The 14646-nt window shown below is 50.1% G+C and overlaps 1 protein-coding gene across 5 annotated transcripts; it reads right to left on the reverse strand.

Annotated features, from left to right (window-relative positions):
• Positions 1–1137: 1137 nt before the first annotated feature.
• Dnaaf8 (dynein axonemal assembly factor 8) lies at positions 1138–14533 on the reverse strand. Of its 5 annotated transcripts, none has more exons than XM_087572764.1 (9): positions 14429–14533; positions 12805–12942; positions 11625–11771; positions 9902–10360; positions 7531–7648; positions 5453–5594; positions 3228–3374; positions 2906–2989; positions 1138–1795 (listed from the first exon to the last, which is right to left on the reverse strand). In XM_087572764.1, exons 2-9 carry the CDS (start codon positions 12910–12912, stop codon positions 1555–1557), a joined length of 1446 nt encoding a protein of 481 aa, XP_087428890.1. In that variant the 5' UTR covers positions 12913–12942; positions 14429–14533; the 3' UTR covers positions 1138–1554.
• Positions 14534–14646: the final 113 nt, after the last annotated feature.

The raw sequence follows: 14646 nt of genomic DNA on the forward strand, positions 1-14646 counted from the left end.
GACACAGTGGATGTTGCCCAGGTGGTGAACGTGGCTTTGGGCTGATTTGCTTGCCCACCACCATCCTGCGGCTTTCCTGAAAGCCAGTGATTCCCAGGCACAGTTTCTTTTCTTTTCTTTTTTTTTTTTTCCGGAGCTGGGGACCGAACCCAGGGCCTTGCGCTTGCTAGGCAAGAGCTCTACCACTGAGCTAAATCCCCAACCCCAAATAGTTTCTGCATCATTGCCCAGCTTCCCTCTCCCTCCTGTTATTATTATTTTTTTCGGAGCTGGGGACCGAACCCAGGGCCTTGCGGTTGCTAGGCAAGCGCTCTACCACTGAGCTAAATCACCAACCCTTCCAGGCGCAGTTTCAACTGCAGCAGAGTTTATTTTCTATCACTGTGAGTCATTCTCAACAAGCCTTGTAACTAACATTATGTGGGTTAGGGACAGTGGGCACCTTTGCTCTCCACAGTCAGTGGTTGAAGTAAAGGCTGCTGGGCAGAGGTGGAGTCATGCTGCCCTGGAGTTCAAGCAAGGGCATCGGCACCTGGGCAGAGCAGCCTGGCTCCCACCTACAGGGAGGCTGCCTGTGGCCTTGGTAGAGGCCTGACTTGCATGTGGCTTCTAAAGGACATGTCTTGGGGTTGGGACGGATGGTGGCATCCCTGTGGACAGGATTGTGTAGGCTTAACACTGGCTCCCAGTGGCCTGCCATGGACCTGCCCTTTGTGTGGCTCACAGCTTGACACTGAGACTCCTGCCTATCCTCAGAGGCCAGGCAGCTGGCAGTACCACTCCACCTGAATGCTAAGACATCTGGTAGGTGCCAAGTCTCCTGCCATGCCACCTGAACCCTGCCTCAGTAATGGCTTCTCGCTCTTTCACAGAGCAACCAGGGGAAGACTCTTGAGAGATGAGGTGGTAGGAGATCCAAGGGGTTGAGAAAGCAGGTACAAAACAGTCCTAAAGATGGAGTCTACGAGGTGGTTGTAGGGGGGCAAGCTTGCAAAGTAACCAGGTGGAGGAAGCGCAAGTGTCCGGGAGGCCCGGGTACACAGCTGCTATTGGGTACCCAGGGAGGGAGACGGGGTACCATTGCATTTCATACAGTGTTAGAATTCCCAGGAAGAATGGCATTCCATTCAGACTAGCAAAGATTGGTGTCACCTTTAATTTGGAGTGACCTGAAATCTATGTGTGCTTTTGTGTCTCAGTTAAAAAGAGAGAGAAAGCAAATTTCAGGTTCTGCTTCCTTTTCCATCAGATCTGTATGGGTGTGTACATAAAATACCAGGAATCCAGGAACCTGGGGACATTTTCTATAGGAAACTATAAATGTGTTTAAATATGGGAACGGAAGAGGCCCTGGATGTAGTTCCCAACACCGCAACAACAAAAGTTTAACTGTTAACTTAAACTGGCTTAAACTGGCTGCATGGGGTCTAGACTGGGGGTCCCAGCCCCTGAGGCCCATGCTGTTAGAAACAGGCAGACTGTAGAGACCACCAGAGCTGTGTGGGTAGAAAGTCTGCCACCCAACCTGCTTCTCAGGTCTTTTACCTGAGTTGCCTATAGCTGGCCCATACCAGGGAGGAGCCGTGTCCCAAGAGGGTCCCCTAGATTTAGGGCATTCTGCTTCTCAGCCCAGAGTTTGATGTGCTTCTTCCTCTGAGTTTGTGATCCCCCAGTATCTTCTTGGGCCTGATCCTTTTGGCCTCCAGGGCCATCCTTGGCAGACAGCTGAGGTGGAACAGCCCCCTTTCGAAACGCCCTCAGCTGCTGAAGAAGCTGGCTTTTCCCAGTACAGTACCTGTGACACAACATAAGCAACCTCAGCCCTGTCACCTGACAGCCAGAATTCCCAGCACTGAAACAGCAATGTCCTTATGTAGTTTCAGTTCCATCCCAAAGCAAGGGCAATGTCGGACCACCGCTGCAGTTGGTAGGGATGACCAACTTTTCTCTTTGTAAGGGACATTGTCCATAAAACAGGCTAGTTTTATGTCAACTTGCCACAAGCTAGAGTCATTCGAAAGGAGGGGAACCATAAGTAAGAAAAAGTCTCCATAAAATCCAGCTGTGAGGCATTTTCTTAGGGATTGACAGGGAGGGACCAGCCCACTGCAGATGGTGCTACTATCCCTGGGCTGGTGTCCTGGGATCTATAAGAAAGCAGGTTGTGCAAGCCATGGGAAGTACGCTAGTAAGCAGCACCCTCTATGGCCTCTGCATCAGCTCCTGCTTGAGATCCTGCCCTCACTGCTTTTTGTTTTTGTTTTCAGTTCAAGATTCTCTCTGGGGGTTGGGGATTTAGCTCAGTGGTAGAGCGCTTGCCTAGGAAGCGCAAGGCCCTGGGTTCGGTCCCCAGCTCCGAAAAAAAGAACCAAAAAAAAAAAAAAAAAAAAAAAGATTCTCTCTGTAGACCAGGCTGGCCTATAACTCACAGAATCTGCCTGCTCTGCCAATACTTCCCACCCTGTTTTCCTGGGATGTCCACATTCTACATCTAAGCTCTGCACATGATCTGCAGCCTGGGCTCTAATCCTCCCAGCAGTGCAGGCAGCTGAGACCCATACTTCTCATTCACCAAGGGTCTAGGCTCCCCGGGCATGTCTGATTGGATGCTGCTCTTTAACCAACTGGAACTTTCACATTTGGCTAACCTCTGGCCCTACATTTTATCTTCTGCTGGGATGCAGCAAGGCAATCAAACTAGGGAGCTGTTCTCAGAGGCTGGAGAAAGCTGCCATAGGGGGAGCTGGGTACAACAGGCCTGGCCACACAGACTTCCCCTAGGGACACGTCATAAAACACAATGATGTCCACTCTCACCACACCACGTGCTGGCTTACATGTGTGTGTGTGGGGCAGGGTACATCAAAGGAGTGTCCCTAAGCAGAGGAAGAGACTCTAAAGTTACCTTTGTTCCCAGGAAGATGCCACTGGTATGGAGCCTGCTGACCCCACTTCCTCCTCCTCACTGTCAGAGGAGCTATGTTCAGAGCTGGGAGTAAAAGGAAATGGATTCTTAGGATGTTCTGCAGCTTCCTTGCCAGGCCTACCTCTCACCTTCTCACCCAGGGACCTCCCTGGGAGTTCCAGAGGGTTGGTAGCCAGCCAAAGCTAAGGAGCCACTGGGCTGTGCTGCCCATGTGCTGACAGGAAGGTACGATGTGCTCAAGCCAGATGAGCGTTGCCTTCTGTCCCACCTTCCCACCTCAGGCACAGTTCCTGCTTTGTACCTCTCCTGGGACTGGTGTTCTTGTGGATCTGATGGTTCTGTCAGCCGCAGGTCAAGGAAGACAGTGGGAGGCTCTGTCTTCAGCCTCCTACTCTCTGCCCTCTTCTGGACTCGCTCAGTTTGAAAGCCGGACTCTGCTGAAGCACTTCTGCAATGGAGGGTGGGGTGGCCCTTCTGTGTGATTCCTTGCCACCAGATGAGCTGCTCGAATCACAGTGCTCAGGCAGCTGTGACAGTGTTCCTGCTGTGTGTTCATGGGCACCTGGAACCTGTGTGTTCTCATGGCTACTGTTGGGACAGGCCAGCACTACCCTATAGAACTGGGCAAGTCTGACGTGCTGCACATCAGCTTGGCTGATTGGTAGGTCTGTCATCCCAAGTGCCAGGGAAACCGAGGCAGGAGGATGGAAAGTTCAAGGACTAGGCAACTTAGCAAGACTTTATACATGTAGTTTGCTTTTCAAGACATAGTTTCTCTGTATAGCCCTGGTTATTCTGGAACTTGCTCTGTAGACCAGGCTGGCCTCTAACTCATAAAGATCCACCTGCCTCCGCCTCCCAAGTGCAGAGATTAAAGGTGTGCGCCACCACCCAGTTTATACATGTGTTTTTAAAATGTGCATGTGTTTGCTTTCATATATATCTATACACTATTTATATATCTGGTACTCATGGAGGACAGAGAGGGCATCAGAACCCCTGGAACTGGAGTTTCAGACAGTTGTGAGTCACTCTGTGGGTGCTGGGAATCAAACCTGTGTCCCCCAGAAGAACAATCAGTGCCTCTCACTATTGGGCCATCTCTCTGACCTCCTAGAAAGACTATAAAAAGGAAAAAGAGACTGGAGAGATAGTTCATCGGTTCAGAGCACTGACTGCTCTTCCAGAGGTCCTAAGTTCAATTTCCTACAACCACATGGTGGCTCACAACCATCTGTAATGGGATCCGATGCCCTTTTCTGGTGTGTCTGAAGACAGAGACAGTATGCTCATATACATAAAATAAATAAATTTTTAAAAAAGTAAAAAGAAGCCTGGGGTTTGTGGGGTGGTGGTGCACACCTTTAGTCCTAGTAGTTAGGAGGCAAAGGGAGTGGGATCTCTGTGAGTTCAAGGCTAGCCTGGTCTACAGAGCAAGTTCTAGAACAGCCAGAGAAACTCTGTCTTGAAAAACTAAACAGGGCTGGAGAGATGGCTCAGTGGTTAAGAGCACCGACTGCTCTTCCAGAGGTTCTGAGTTCAATTCCCAGCAACCACATGGTGGCTCACAACCATCTGTAATGGGATCTGATGCCCTCTTCTGGTGTGTCTGAAGATAGCAAGTGTACTTACATATATAAAATAACTATTTAAAAAAAAACAAAGGGGTTGGGGATTTAGCTCAGCGGTAGAGCGCTTGCCTAGCGAGCGCAAGGCCCTGGGTTCGGTCCCCAGTTCCGAAAAAAAAAAAAAAGGAAAAAAAACCAAAAATAAACAAAACAGCAAATCCAGCAACAACAACGAAAGAGTCAAAAGACGACTTGTGATGCGGCAGTGGCAGAGTCAAGCACATGTGAGGCCCTGGCCTTGCTCCCCATAGCATAAGAAATTCTATTCAGTTGAAGGAGGCCACTAAGCACAGGGGGCTGTTTATATATTCAAGCTAGTCATTTCCAGTAGGTCCATAAAATTACATAGTCCTCATCCCAGTAGCCGCATTTCCGGTGCTTAGTAGTCCTGTGGAGCTGGTGGATTTCATACTGGAAAGTGCAGGCCTGCTAGCCATGCAGAACCTACAACTACCTCACAGAAAAGGCTCCCAGACTCCTGAAGGCAGTGGAAGGAGCGTGTGGGAAAGGCAGGCCTCAGGGAACCCATCTCCACCTCTGCTACCCCAGCTTCACTCTGTCCCTCCTTGCTTCCCTCCATGTCTAGGACAGGTTGCTGCCCACAGCCCTTCCAGCCTCCCTCACCATCCTGTTCCCACTGGTCATGCAGACAGTGAAGACAAAGTGTCTTTAGCATTAGGGAACAAGACACAGCTCTGCCACTGATGGACTGGGACAGGCACAGCGATCTAAACCTCGGTTTTCTCATCAGGAAAAACAGAAAATGCAGCATTTGCCTAATCAGGTTCCTTAGTCAAAGAAAAAGTACATGCCCAGTGGCCCACCAAAAGGCCCAATCAGCACTGCCCAGAGGTAGGGTGGTTCTAAGGAAATGGCTGCGGCTGGTGGAAAGTCTCACCTGGTTCTGGCTACCTGCTCTTCTGTGTCTTGGAGCTTGTCAGCAGATACCTTCCAGGTAGGGTGTCGGACTCTGGACTGAGTGGCACACAGGAGGGCTAGCTGTTCCAGAAGTATGTCCTGGGAGGGTCCAGTGCTGTGCCCTGGGGATTGCCAGGAGAGGGGCTGCTGAGCTCAGGTCTGCCTCTGAGAGGTGGAGCTTGACTCCAATGTGCCCCACCCCAGCTTGTCCTGAGGCTTCCAGCTTCACCTGGCAAAGTCAGGGGTAGTCATGTCTTCAACAGGGACGGCTGCATTTATGCCTTGTGACATAGGGTCAGAGTGAGCAGATGCTTGTAGCTTTCAAAATGTAGGAAACAGGCTTATCATATAGATCAATTTCTCTCTCTCTCTCTCTCTCTCTCTCTCTGTGTGTGTGTGTGTGTGTGTGCGCGCGCGCGCACACGCACACGTGTGCACTTGGGAATGAATCCAGGGTCTGTGTGTGCTACCAAGAGCTCTGTCACTGGGCTACATCCCCACCCTCTTATACATCTTTATTACTTTTTTTTTTGAGATAGGTAGCCCTGTCTGGAACTCAGATCTGTAGACCAGGCTGCCCTGGAACTCACAGAGATAAGCCTGCCGCTGTGCACCACCTGAGTGCACCACTACCCTGCTCATAGTACATCTTTCTGTGAATACAGTTCGATACTGAGCTAAGGGCACTCTATGACGAGCTTGATTTAGCTAGACCCCTATTGAATATGAGCTCTTTTCAACTTTTCAGAATTTTAAAGTATATAGCTCTGAGCATCCTTGTAACTTTTTTTCCCTTTTTTTCGGAGCTGGGGACCAAACCCATGGCCTTGCGCTTGCTAGGCAAGCGCTCTACCACTGAGCTAAATCCCCAACCCCGAGCTCTGAGCATCCTTGGGTGTGTGTTTACAAGAGATTTTCTAAGTGGAATAGCTTAGCTGGTGGAAATGGCACTTGGGAAGTAAAAGCAACATCAGGAGTTCAAAGCCAGTTTCAGGTATAACATGAGTTTGAGCCAGCCTGGGCTTCATGTTTCAACAAAACAAAACTAAACAAAAAGGAACAGCTTGATCAAAAAGCCATGAACATTTAAAAAAAAAAAAAAGAAGACTATTTCCTGCCACAGCACACTCAGAGGGTGCTCATGCAGAGGACGGCTTTGCCACACCCTGAAGCTCTGCTGACACAGGACTTGCTGTCACATGCTCATTAGGGGCAGACCTTTGAAGTCTGCAGCAGGAGGATTGTCAAGAGCTCCAGGCTGGCCTGGGCTAGTGTGAGACCCTGTCTCAAACACAGGTGGTGGTGTATTCCTTTCATATCAACACTCAGGAGGTAGAGTTCAACACATCAAGTTCCAGGTCTACCTAGCCTAAACAGCTAGACCTTGTCTCAAACACAAAACAGAGCTAGGGCTGAAGAGATGGCTCGGTGGTTAAAGCACTTGCTGTTCTTGTGGAGTACCTGGCTTCAATTCTAAGCACACACTAGGTAGCTCACACACGTAAGGAACTCCAGTCCAGGGGATCGGTTGCCCTCTTCTGGTATATGCACAGTTAAACAGCCCAGAGGCTGTTGGTCTAGTGGAGTCTTTGGTCTGGACTAAACCCTAACCTTGCTCCTCAGCTCAGATGTGCTTGCACCAGCTGCTGGAGGCCTGTGTGAGTAGGGACAGCATGAAGAGCTTCTGCCTTTTACAGAGCTGCTCACAGCAAGGCCACAAGGACAGTGAGAGTATGACCTCCTCTGCCTTCCTGCGGGAGTGTGCAAGATGCCGGAAGGGATCTGTTCTGCTTTCCCTTAGGAAAGAAAGGGGAAAGAAAGGAAGCTGGAGGAATGAAACAGATGAGCCACAGGGCAGGTCAACTTTAAAGGCCTGAACATGCCTGGAAGATCAGGCAGCCACATGTATGATGAATGAATGACGTCTTTGTAAGGCCCATTGAAATGTGTGCTGAGGGCAGTAAGGGAGACCGACCCTGCCCAACCCATAGCCCTGCCACTGAGGCTTAGGAGGAGGTGGGGACTGACTGGCTTGGGCTTCAGGGTTGAGAGTCAGACCTTGGTCTTGGCAGCGATCCGCTAACCACCATGCACTTCTGGATGCACTGTCACCCTGGCTGCCTTGTTGCCCTGGCAGACTCTGGAGGATGTAGTCCAAGTCCCAGCCTTCAAGTTGCTGAAATGGTAACACTGATTACAAGGTTGCAGAAGTCCTGCAGGAGCCCCCACTTTCACATCAGCTGCGCCAGTGGAGGGGAAGATCATCCACTGCAGTGAGGGGGCAAACAGGGAATAGTGCAGCTTAGGACCCCCCTCCCAATTTGGTTTTAGATTGTCCATATCCCCACTGCAATAATGCACTTGGCAGTGTAGTTCCTTCACTTGCACGCACTGCACAGACAAAGCCCCTTTCAAACACTGCGCCTAGAAACCTCAGAAGTCTCTCGTCATCCCTGACCTGCATCAAGCTACAGGTATTCCCATCTCTCTGAATTATGGTATAAATCTTCCCCCTCAACTCCCCTAGCAATCAAATTTAGACAGTTTCTATTCAAGTGGGTGTCCAGTGTATCTAGGCATGGAGAAAAGAAGGAGCTATCTTGCCTGAACTGATTTTGAGTGTATAGGTAATAAGGAAAAAAAACTGCGTCTCGAACAATCTTTTAGGGATAACCTATTTACTGTAATCTTGAGCCTGTGCATAACTAGGCTTTGATGCATCGTGGGAAAGGAACATGTGCAGTAGGGAAAAAAAATCAATCAAAATAGAGAACCACACATTTATGCTCTTAGTAGCCAGCCCCCCTTCCTTTAGACCTTATAAAATGAAGCCCTGTCAAACTTGACAGTGTATAGCTTTTTATCTGTTGTCACTGAGCTTCAATAAAGTTATCCTGCTTCAAAAGATAACTTTGCACATCTGTGTGATCTGTGTGAGGCTTTGTTTTCAGCTCCTTGGATAAGGGGCCAAAAACCTGGAAGGACCCCGCCCAGACTCCAACCACAGTAACAATAGAGTGGTGTCTGGAGTTTGGGTGCATATAGCAAATGAATGCCCTGTCGTGACTGATTACACTGAGCCAACCCTTTAATGGGAGACGTACATTCCTTGGCATCTCCTTCCTTTGGCGGCTTTGCCGGGGGTGGGGGAGTGTGTGTGGCACAAAGATAGCTAACCTGGAGGAAGCCCCGGTTTTTTTCAGACATGATCTCATTATAGCTCAGGCTGGTATTGAACAGTGTAGCCAAGGATGACACTGAATGTCTGATCCTCCAACCTTTGGAATTACAGGTGTACACCCATTTTGTGCATGCAAGGTAAGCACTCTACCATAGAGACACACCCTTGCCTTTTCCAACACATAATTGTTTTTGGGGGGGCAGCATTTCTATGTGTAGCCTTGGCTGTTGTGGTACTTGCTCTGTATACCAGGCTGGTCTCAAACTCAGAGATCCACCTGTCTCTGCCTCTCTACACCCAGATCATCATGTAATCTTTAAACTGTCTAAGTTCATACCAATTTAAGATGTTAGAAAGGTTTTGCAACTTTAAGAACCTGGTGGTTCAAGCAGGTGCTTAAACTGGAGACCCTGTTGGCATGCTTGCCTTGGCAGGCATTAGTATGACAGAGGGAGAACGAATGCTTATGTGAGACCTTTCAAATTCTTGTAGCCCTATAGGTGAGAAAGAATTAAAGTCGTGAGGGTGAACAGAGGAAATTGTTGGCTTATGCAAACAGCAATGAAGAATCCTATGCAGGCTACATGCTGACACTCTGTACAATGTTTGAGTGATGCAGGGCTGAGGTGCATGGCCTTCCCATGCCAGGCTGGACCATCTTCCATCATGCCTACCTGCAAGCTGACCAGGTACTCTTCTCTTTGAGAACTGGGCTAGTATGATGGCTTCTTTCCTGTCCAGTGGGCAGGGTAAGCTCATAGATCTCAGCTGTGTCCCCCACAGGCTGCCTACCCCACAATGGGGAACGGCTCCACCATGGAAGGACACAGAGCTGCTGCTGTGGTTTACCGGTTTGCTTTCCCAGTGGTCCTCATACTCCTTTCTCTGCTGCAGTACCTCACAGGATGGCCTCTCCTACTCCCAGCCTGTCTCCCTGGCATATGACGTCTGCCCGCCAAGGGCCTCCCTTCTGCAGTACTGCTTGTCTTAGCATGACTGACAATCAGCACTGACATTTGGTTCATGTTCTCTCAAGAAGGCTGGAGTTGGCTTCTCTTGCTGTTGCCACTAATTCTCCCCGAGGGTGAGCTCTGTGCCAGGCTATCCCACACTGTCACAGGAGCAACAGGTGGACTTGGGACCTGGGCTCTATGTCCTGAGGCACTGCTTCCAGCCTCCACTGCGGGGCAAGAATATGCCAGGCAGTAGGGACTACCTGAGGGCAGGGTGGGCCGTGCGGACACCTACCTTGAGTGAGAGAACTGGTCTTCCTTCCCAAGACTGCTCTGAGGTTGCTTTTGGACGGGGTCCTAACTCTGCCACCTGGCCCTGGTCACCAGAGGCTGGGTTCTGAGCAGCCTGGGTCACTTTCTGAAGGATCTCTCTCTCTATCATCTTCCTCCTCTCCCTGCGGAGGGCTCTTCGCTTTGCAGAGTTTTTAAAATCAGTATCTGAGGGCTCTGTCTTCAACTTTCCTTCCAAAGGAAAGGTGGCTCCTTCTCCCTGGGAACTCCAGGGAGGACTCTGGGATCCTCTGCCTTCAGGCCAAGCGGGTGCCTCCTTAGTATCCAAAAGGATTGGGCTGCTCTTGACACAGCTCTGGCAAGACCAGCCCGGGCCTCTTCTTTCCTGATGGGCCAAGTCCTTTGATCTTACCATCCATTCACTTCTGGGTTCTATGGCTAATCTCCCAGGAACCAGAAGTGGCTAGGGAAAAAAGGCATCCTTTATGAACACCTGGAGACATTCTTCAGAGAGTGTATATGCACGATTAAGTCAGAGTATAACTGAGAGCTGGTTCTCTCCTGCCATGTGGGTCCCAGGGATGGAACTCAGGCTGTTAGGCTACCACCAAGCCATCTCAGGGACCCCATTTTGACTTTTCCCCCCCTTTCCTTTTTTCAAGACACAATCTTACTATATAGCTCTGGGTGTCCTGAACTAGCTCTGCAGACCAGGCCAGCCTTGAAGAGATCTGCCTGACTGTCTCCTGTGTTGGGATTAAAGGCATGCACCACCATCGCTAGGTCTCATTTTGACCCTTCTGAGTTCAGCAGTCTGTCAAGTCATGTAGTCATTGCCACTGTTTCCCAAACTGTTCCACTCCCCACTGCCTCTTTCCCAGAGGTTGGCAATCCTTACGGAAACAAAGACAAAATCTCATGAAAATCCTGCTGTTGGGTGTGAAGCGCACACCTTTAATCCCAGCACTTGGGAGGCAGAGGCAGATGGGTCTCTGAGTTCAAGGCCAGCATGGTCTACCCACTGAATAGGACAGCCAGGACTGAGAAACCCCATCTCTAAAAACCAAACCAAACAGACTAGGAGTGACCTAAACTGACCAGAGCCCCAGTTGCCTCTCAGGTTCTCCTGTGGAGGGCAAGGGGTGTTATTTACATTTGTTCTTCTGAGGGCTGGCCTTCAGGCAATGTATATGGTGGAGGTGGGTCAGGTGATCCTGTTCAGCCCTTGCATATCCAGTTTGTTTCGAGAGGATGTTAGGATTAACTGAGCAGAGGGAGGTTACCCAGAGCTGAGTGGCTCCTAGAGCCCAGCCTGGCCTTTAAAATGGGTTTTGGCTCCTACAATGTTTTCTTTGGGAAGTATGTTTAACCACAGCAACTTCAAGAAGTGTTATCAGGTCTAACAGGCTGGGGTTGCCAAGGATAAAAGCCTCGGGTGGGATCTATTAAGGTAACGATTCATTTTCATCATCAAGCCAGTGATGTTTTAAATCTATCATCCATCCATCTATCTATCTATCTATCTATCTATCTATCTATCTATCTATCTATCATCTATGTATCTATCACCTATCTACGGACCTACCTACCTATTTGTTTTTCTGAGACAGGGTTTCTCTGACCATTTAGACCTACACTGCTGCTGGAATCCTTGTGAGACTTTCAATGACCTCCCTCCCCTCCCCTCCCTTCCCCTCCAGGGCTCCCAAGGCCTGTGTCCCACAGACCTCAGGTGAAGGACTCCTCCCTGCAGTAACCCAGGTCCCAGACTCATCGACACCAACAGGGTCTTCAGCCAGCTCCTCCGTTAGGTCTGGAATCAGGACAGGCTGGTTCCGCTGAAAGATGAAGGGTTCTTCTTCCTCACAGTCAGACTGCGGACAGACCGGAGTACTTTAGAGGAAATGGCAGTCATGTTTTGCCCATCCTGCCCAGGAGCAGGTCTAAGCAGGTCAGTTCTCTACCAAGGGCCTAGTCCTGTGCTGCTTTCTGCAGCCAATTTGAAAACAGGCCTAACAGCATACCTCCTGTTGGTGAGATGTGGGCTTCATTTTTCACAGGCCATATGCAAGCCTTGCAAACCACGGATGCTGTGTTAATGCCAGCCCTGAACAATGGTGGTGAAGAGGCAGCTGAGAATGGAGGCCAGCTCACTTTCATATTGACTAGTCACTTAACACAGGAGCTTTGGTCACCTGTCTCTAGTGGAGAGAGGCTGAGCGGGTACTGGCCTGCCTCCTCATAGGGACTTCACAAGGCAATGGCAGCATTAGAGCACTGTGGCGCTGTCACTGTCTACCTCTTCTGCCTCGTTCACTATGAACTGGATGGTGCCCGAGTCTCAGCTACACCATGCTCGTCTTGGCAAATGCTCAGGCATGGCACAAAGCAGCCATCTTGCTTCTAGAACCCTTGCTCTTCACTTGAAATGTCCTATGTCAACCTGTGTGCTAAGCCTCTGGCCAGTGCATCACCATGTATCCCTCTCACCTGTGTTAAAAAAAATGGTCGGTGACCCCTGGATCACCTCAAGTAGCAGAATCCCTGCTGGGCCATACTGTGTGGCTCTGGCATGATGATCACTCTCAGAGGTTGGAGCTGGCTCTGACCTGACCCAACAGAGTTGAGAGCAGCGGAACAGCAGGGTGGGAAGACTCTGGACTTTGGCACTGAGCCCAGCTGGGTGTCAGGACCACAGCAGGAGTGGCCTTGGAGATACAGAGCACTAATATCCACACTCAAGCGTTCTGGCAAACCCAGAGAGAAGCCTGAAGGAAGTGGATACCCAGAAGTAATCCCAGACACTGATGAGTGAGAACAAAGCCCATAGACCAAGGTGCGGTCTGTAGAGAGAAGTGCCCGAAGCTGTCCTTGCCCAGGCTGGACAGTTAATATCTTCTTGCTCACCAGGGAGGAGTCTGAATCCAGAGATGGCAGCTGGTCTTTGGCAGCCTTAAGGATGGCATCCCAGGGAGAAACTGGCAAGGATACCACAGCTTTGTCTTTGGATGTCATGGGGGCCAGGACTCAAAGGATGCCCTCTGTCTGTGTCATCATCAAGGAGCCCTGTGGAGCACACAGGGTGAGGTGGCGGTGACTAGGTGTCCAAGGAGAAACTAACATTGGTAGCCTTCCCCGGGCCTTGAAAAGCTGTAGGTGAAAATGCGCCCGCAGAATCCCACTTTCTACCTATTTCCTTCTGGTTTTGCAAACTTATGCTACTGTACGTGTGGGTGTGTGCAGTAATGAGTGCACAAGACCATGGTGTCTGCACATGTGTGAGATGTGCTTAATGGCACGTAAATGGAGGTGTGTATGATACAAATGGTGTATGTATAGATACACAATCCTTAGGACTTGGAGATTTTATATATGTGTTTTAAGAACACGATTACCTCCATTCTATATGCTTAGAGAGGTTGAATTAAAGTTAAGGGAAAGCTGGGAGAGCCTTTAGTGGAGCATTTGTCTCCATGTAAGAAGAACACGAGTCCAATCCCCAGCATTGAGAAAAGGAATGAGATGGCTCAGCAGTTACGATGTCCTCGTAACTACTCTTGTAGAGGATCGGAATACAGCCCTAAACCACAATTACTTGTAACTTCAACCTCAGGGAGAGCCGATGTCTCTGGTGTCCACTGGTACCTGCGCTAGACTACACATATACATACCCACCTTCACACACATACATATAATTACAATAAAACTAATAAAATCAAAAATAATTTTTAGAAGTTAGATCCATTATACGATTCTGTTTGTCATCATTCAAATGAGTCCCTATAATCCAGTTCCTGGCTCAGCTCCACCCTTTGTATCTTACCCTAAAAAAAAAGATGCTCAGCCTTCAGGGTTTCGAAAGAGGGACTTTAGGATTAGGGGGTGAGGGCCTAGCGAACCAGGCAGATCAGCTAACGGTGTCGAACCGGAGCAGCATCAGGGGAGTGTGTGGGGGCTTAAGGTCTTTGAATATTGTTTTTTTTTTTCTTTTTCTTTCTTTTTTTCGGAGCTGGGGACCGAACCCAGGGCCTTGCGCTTGTTAGGCAAGTGCTCTACCGCTGAGCTAAATCCCCAACCCCGGTCTTTGAATATTGTAAAAAGGACGTGTGCTTGGTGGTCCTGAATTGGGAACCATAGGTGGAGACGCTTTTGGTATACGCAAAGGATGCTTCATAACAGGGGCTTTGGCAGTACGGTACAGAATCACCAAAGTGAAGGGGGCCGCCCAAGACTGGTCGTCCTTTAGGTGTGCAAGACCTTGAGGTTGAGGGAAGGTCTGACTCGCAGGGGGAAGAGCATGAAGGAGCTGAGAAGACCGAGGGGCTCAGTGTTTCTCCTCAAAGCCAGTTGGTCTCGCCTCGCTCTGCCCCGCCCCGCCCCGCGCCGCGCCACGCCAGGCGTCGTTGTCAAGGGGACTGGAAGGCAGCGGGACAAGCCGGCCTGTGTTAGAGCAAAGGGGAGGGTCGACTCCCTGCCACCCGCAGCTGGGACCAACACATGGTCGCATAGGTTTCCGCGGTCTCCTACTCGCCTCGTCCGCTCCGCTCGTCCACTTGCCCTGAGCCCGGGCTAAGCACAGCTACCCAGCGCAGCCCGACAACCCGCCTCCTCGCCTCTTCCTCGCCCGGCACGGCCCGCCTCTCTGTCTCAGGATTGGCTCCTGAGCAATGAGCGGTATCTGCCATCTCATTGGCTGCTATGGGATGTCAATAACAGAACGCCCGTCGCCTTCCCGGGGTGCTCTGCGCT

Source organism: Rattus norvegicus, chromosome 10 (genome assembly GCF_021556685.1).
Source record: "Rattus norvegicus strain SHRSP/BbbUtx chromosome 10, alternate assembly SHRSP_T2T, whole genome shotgun sequence".
Lineage (NCBI taxonomy): Eukaryota > Metazoa > Chordata > Mammalia > Rodentia > Muridae > Rattus > Rattus norvegicus.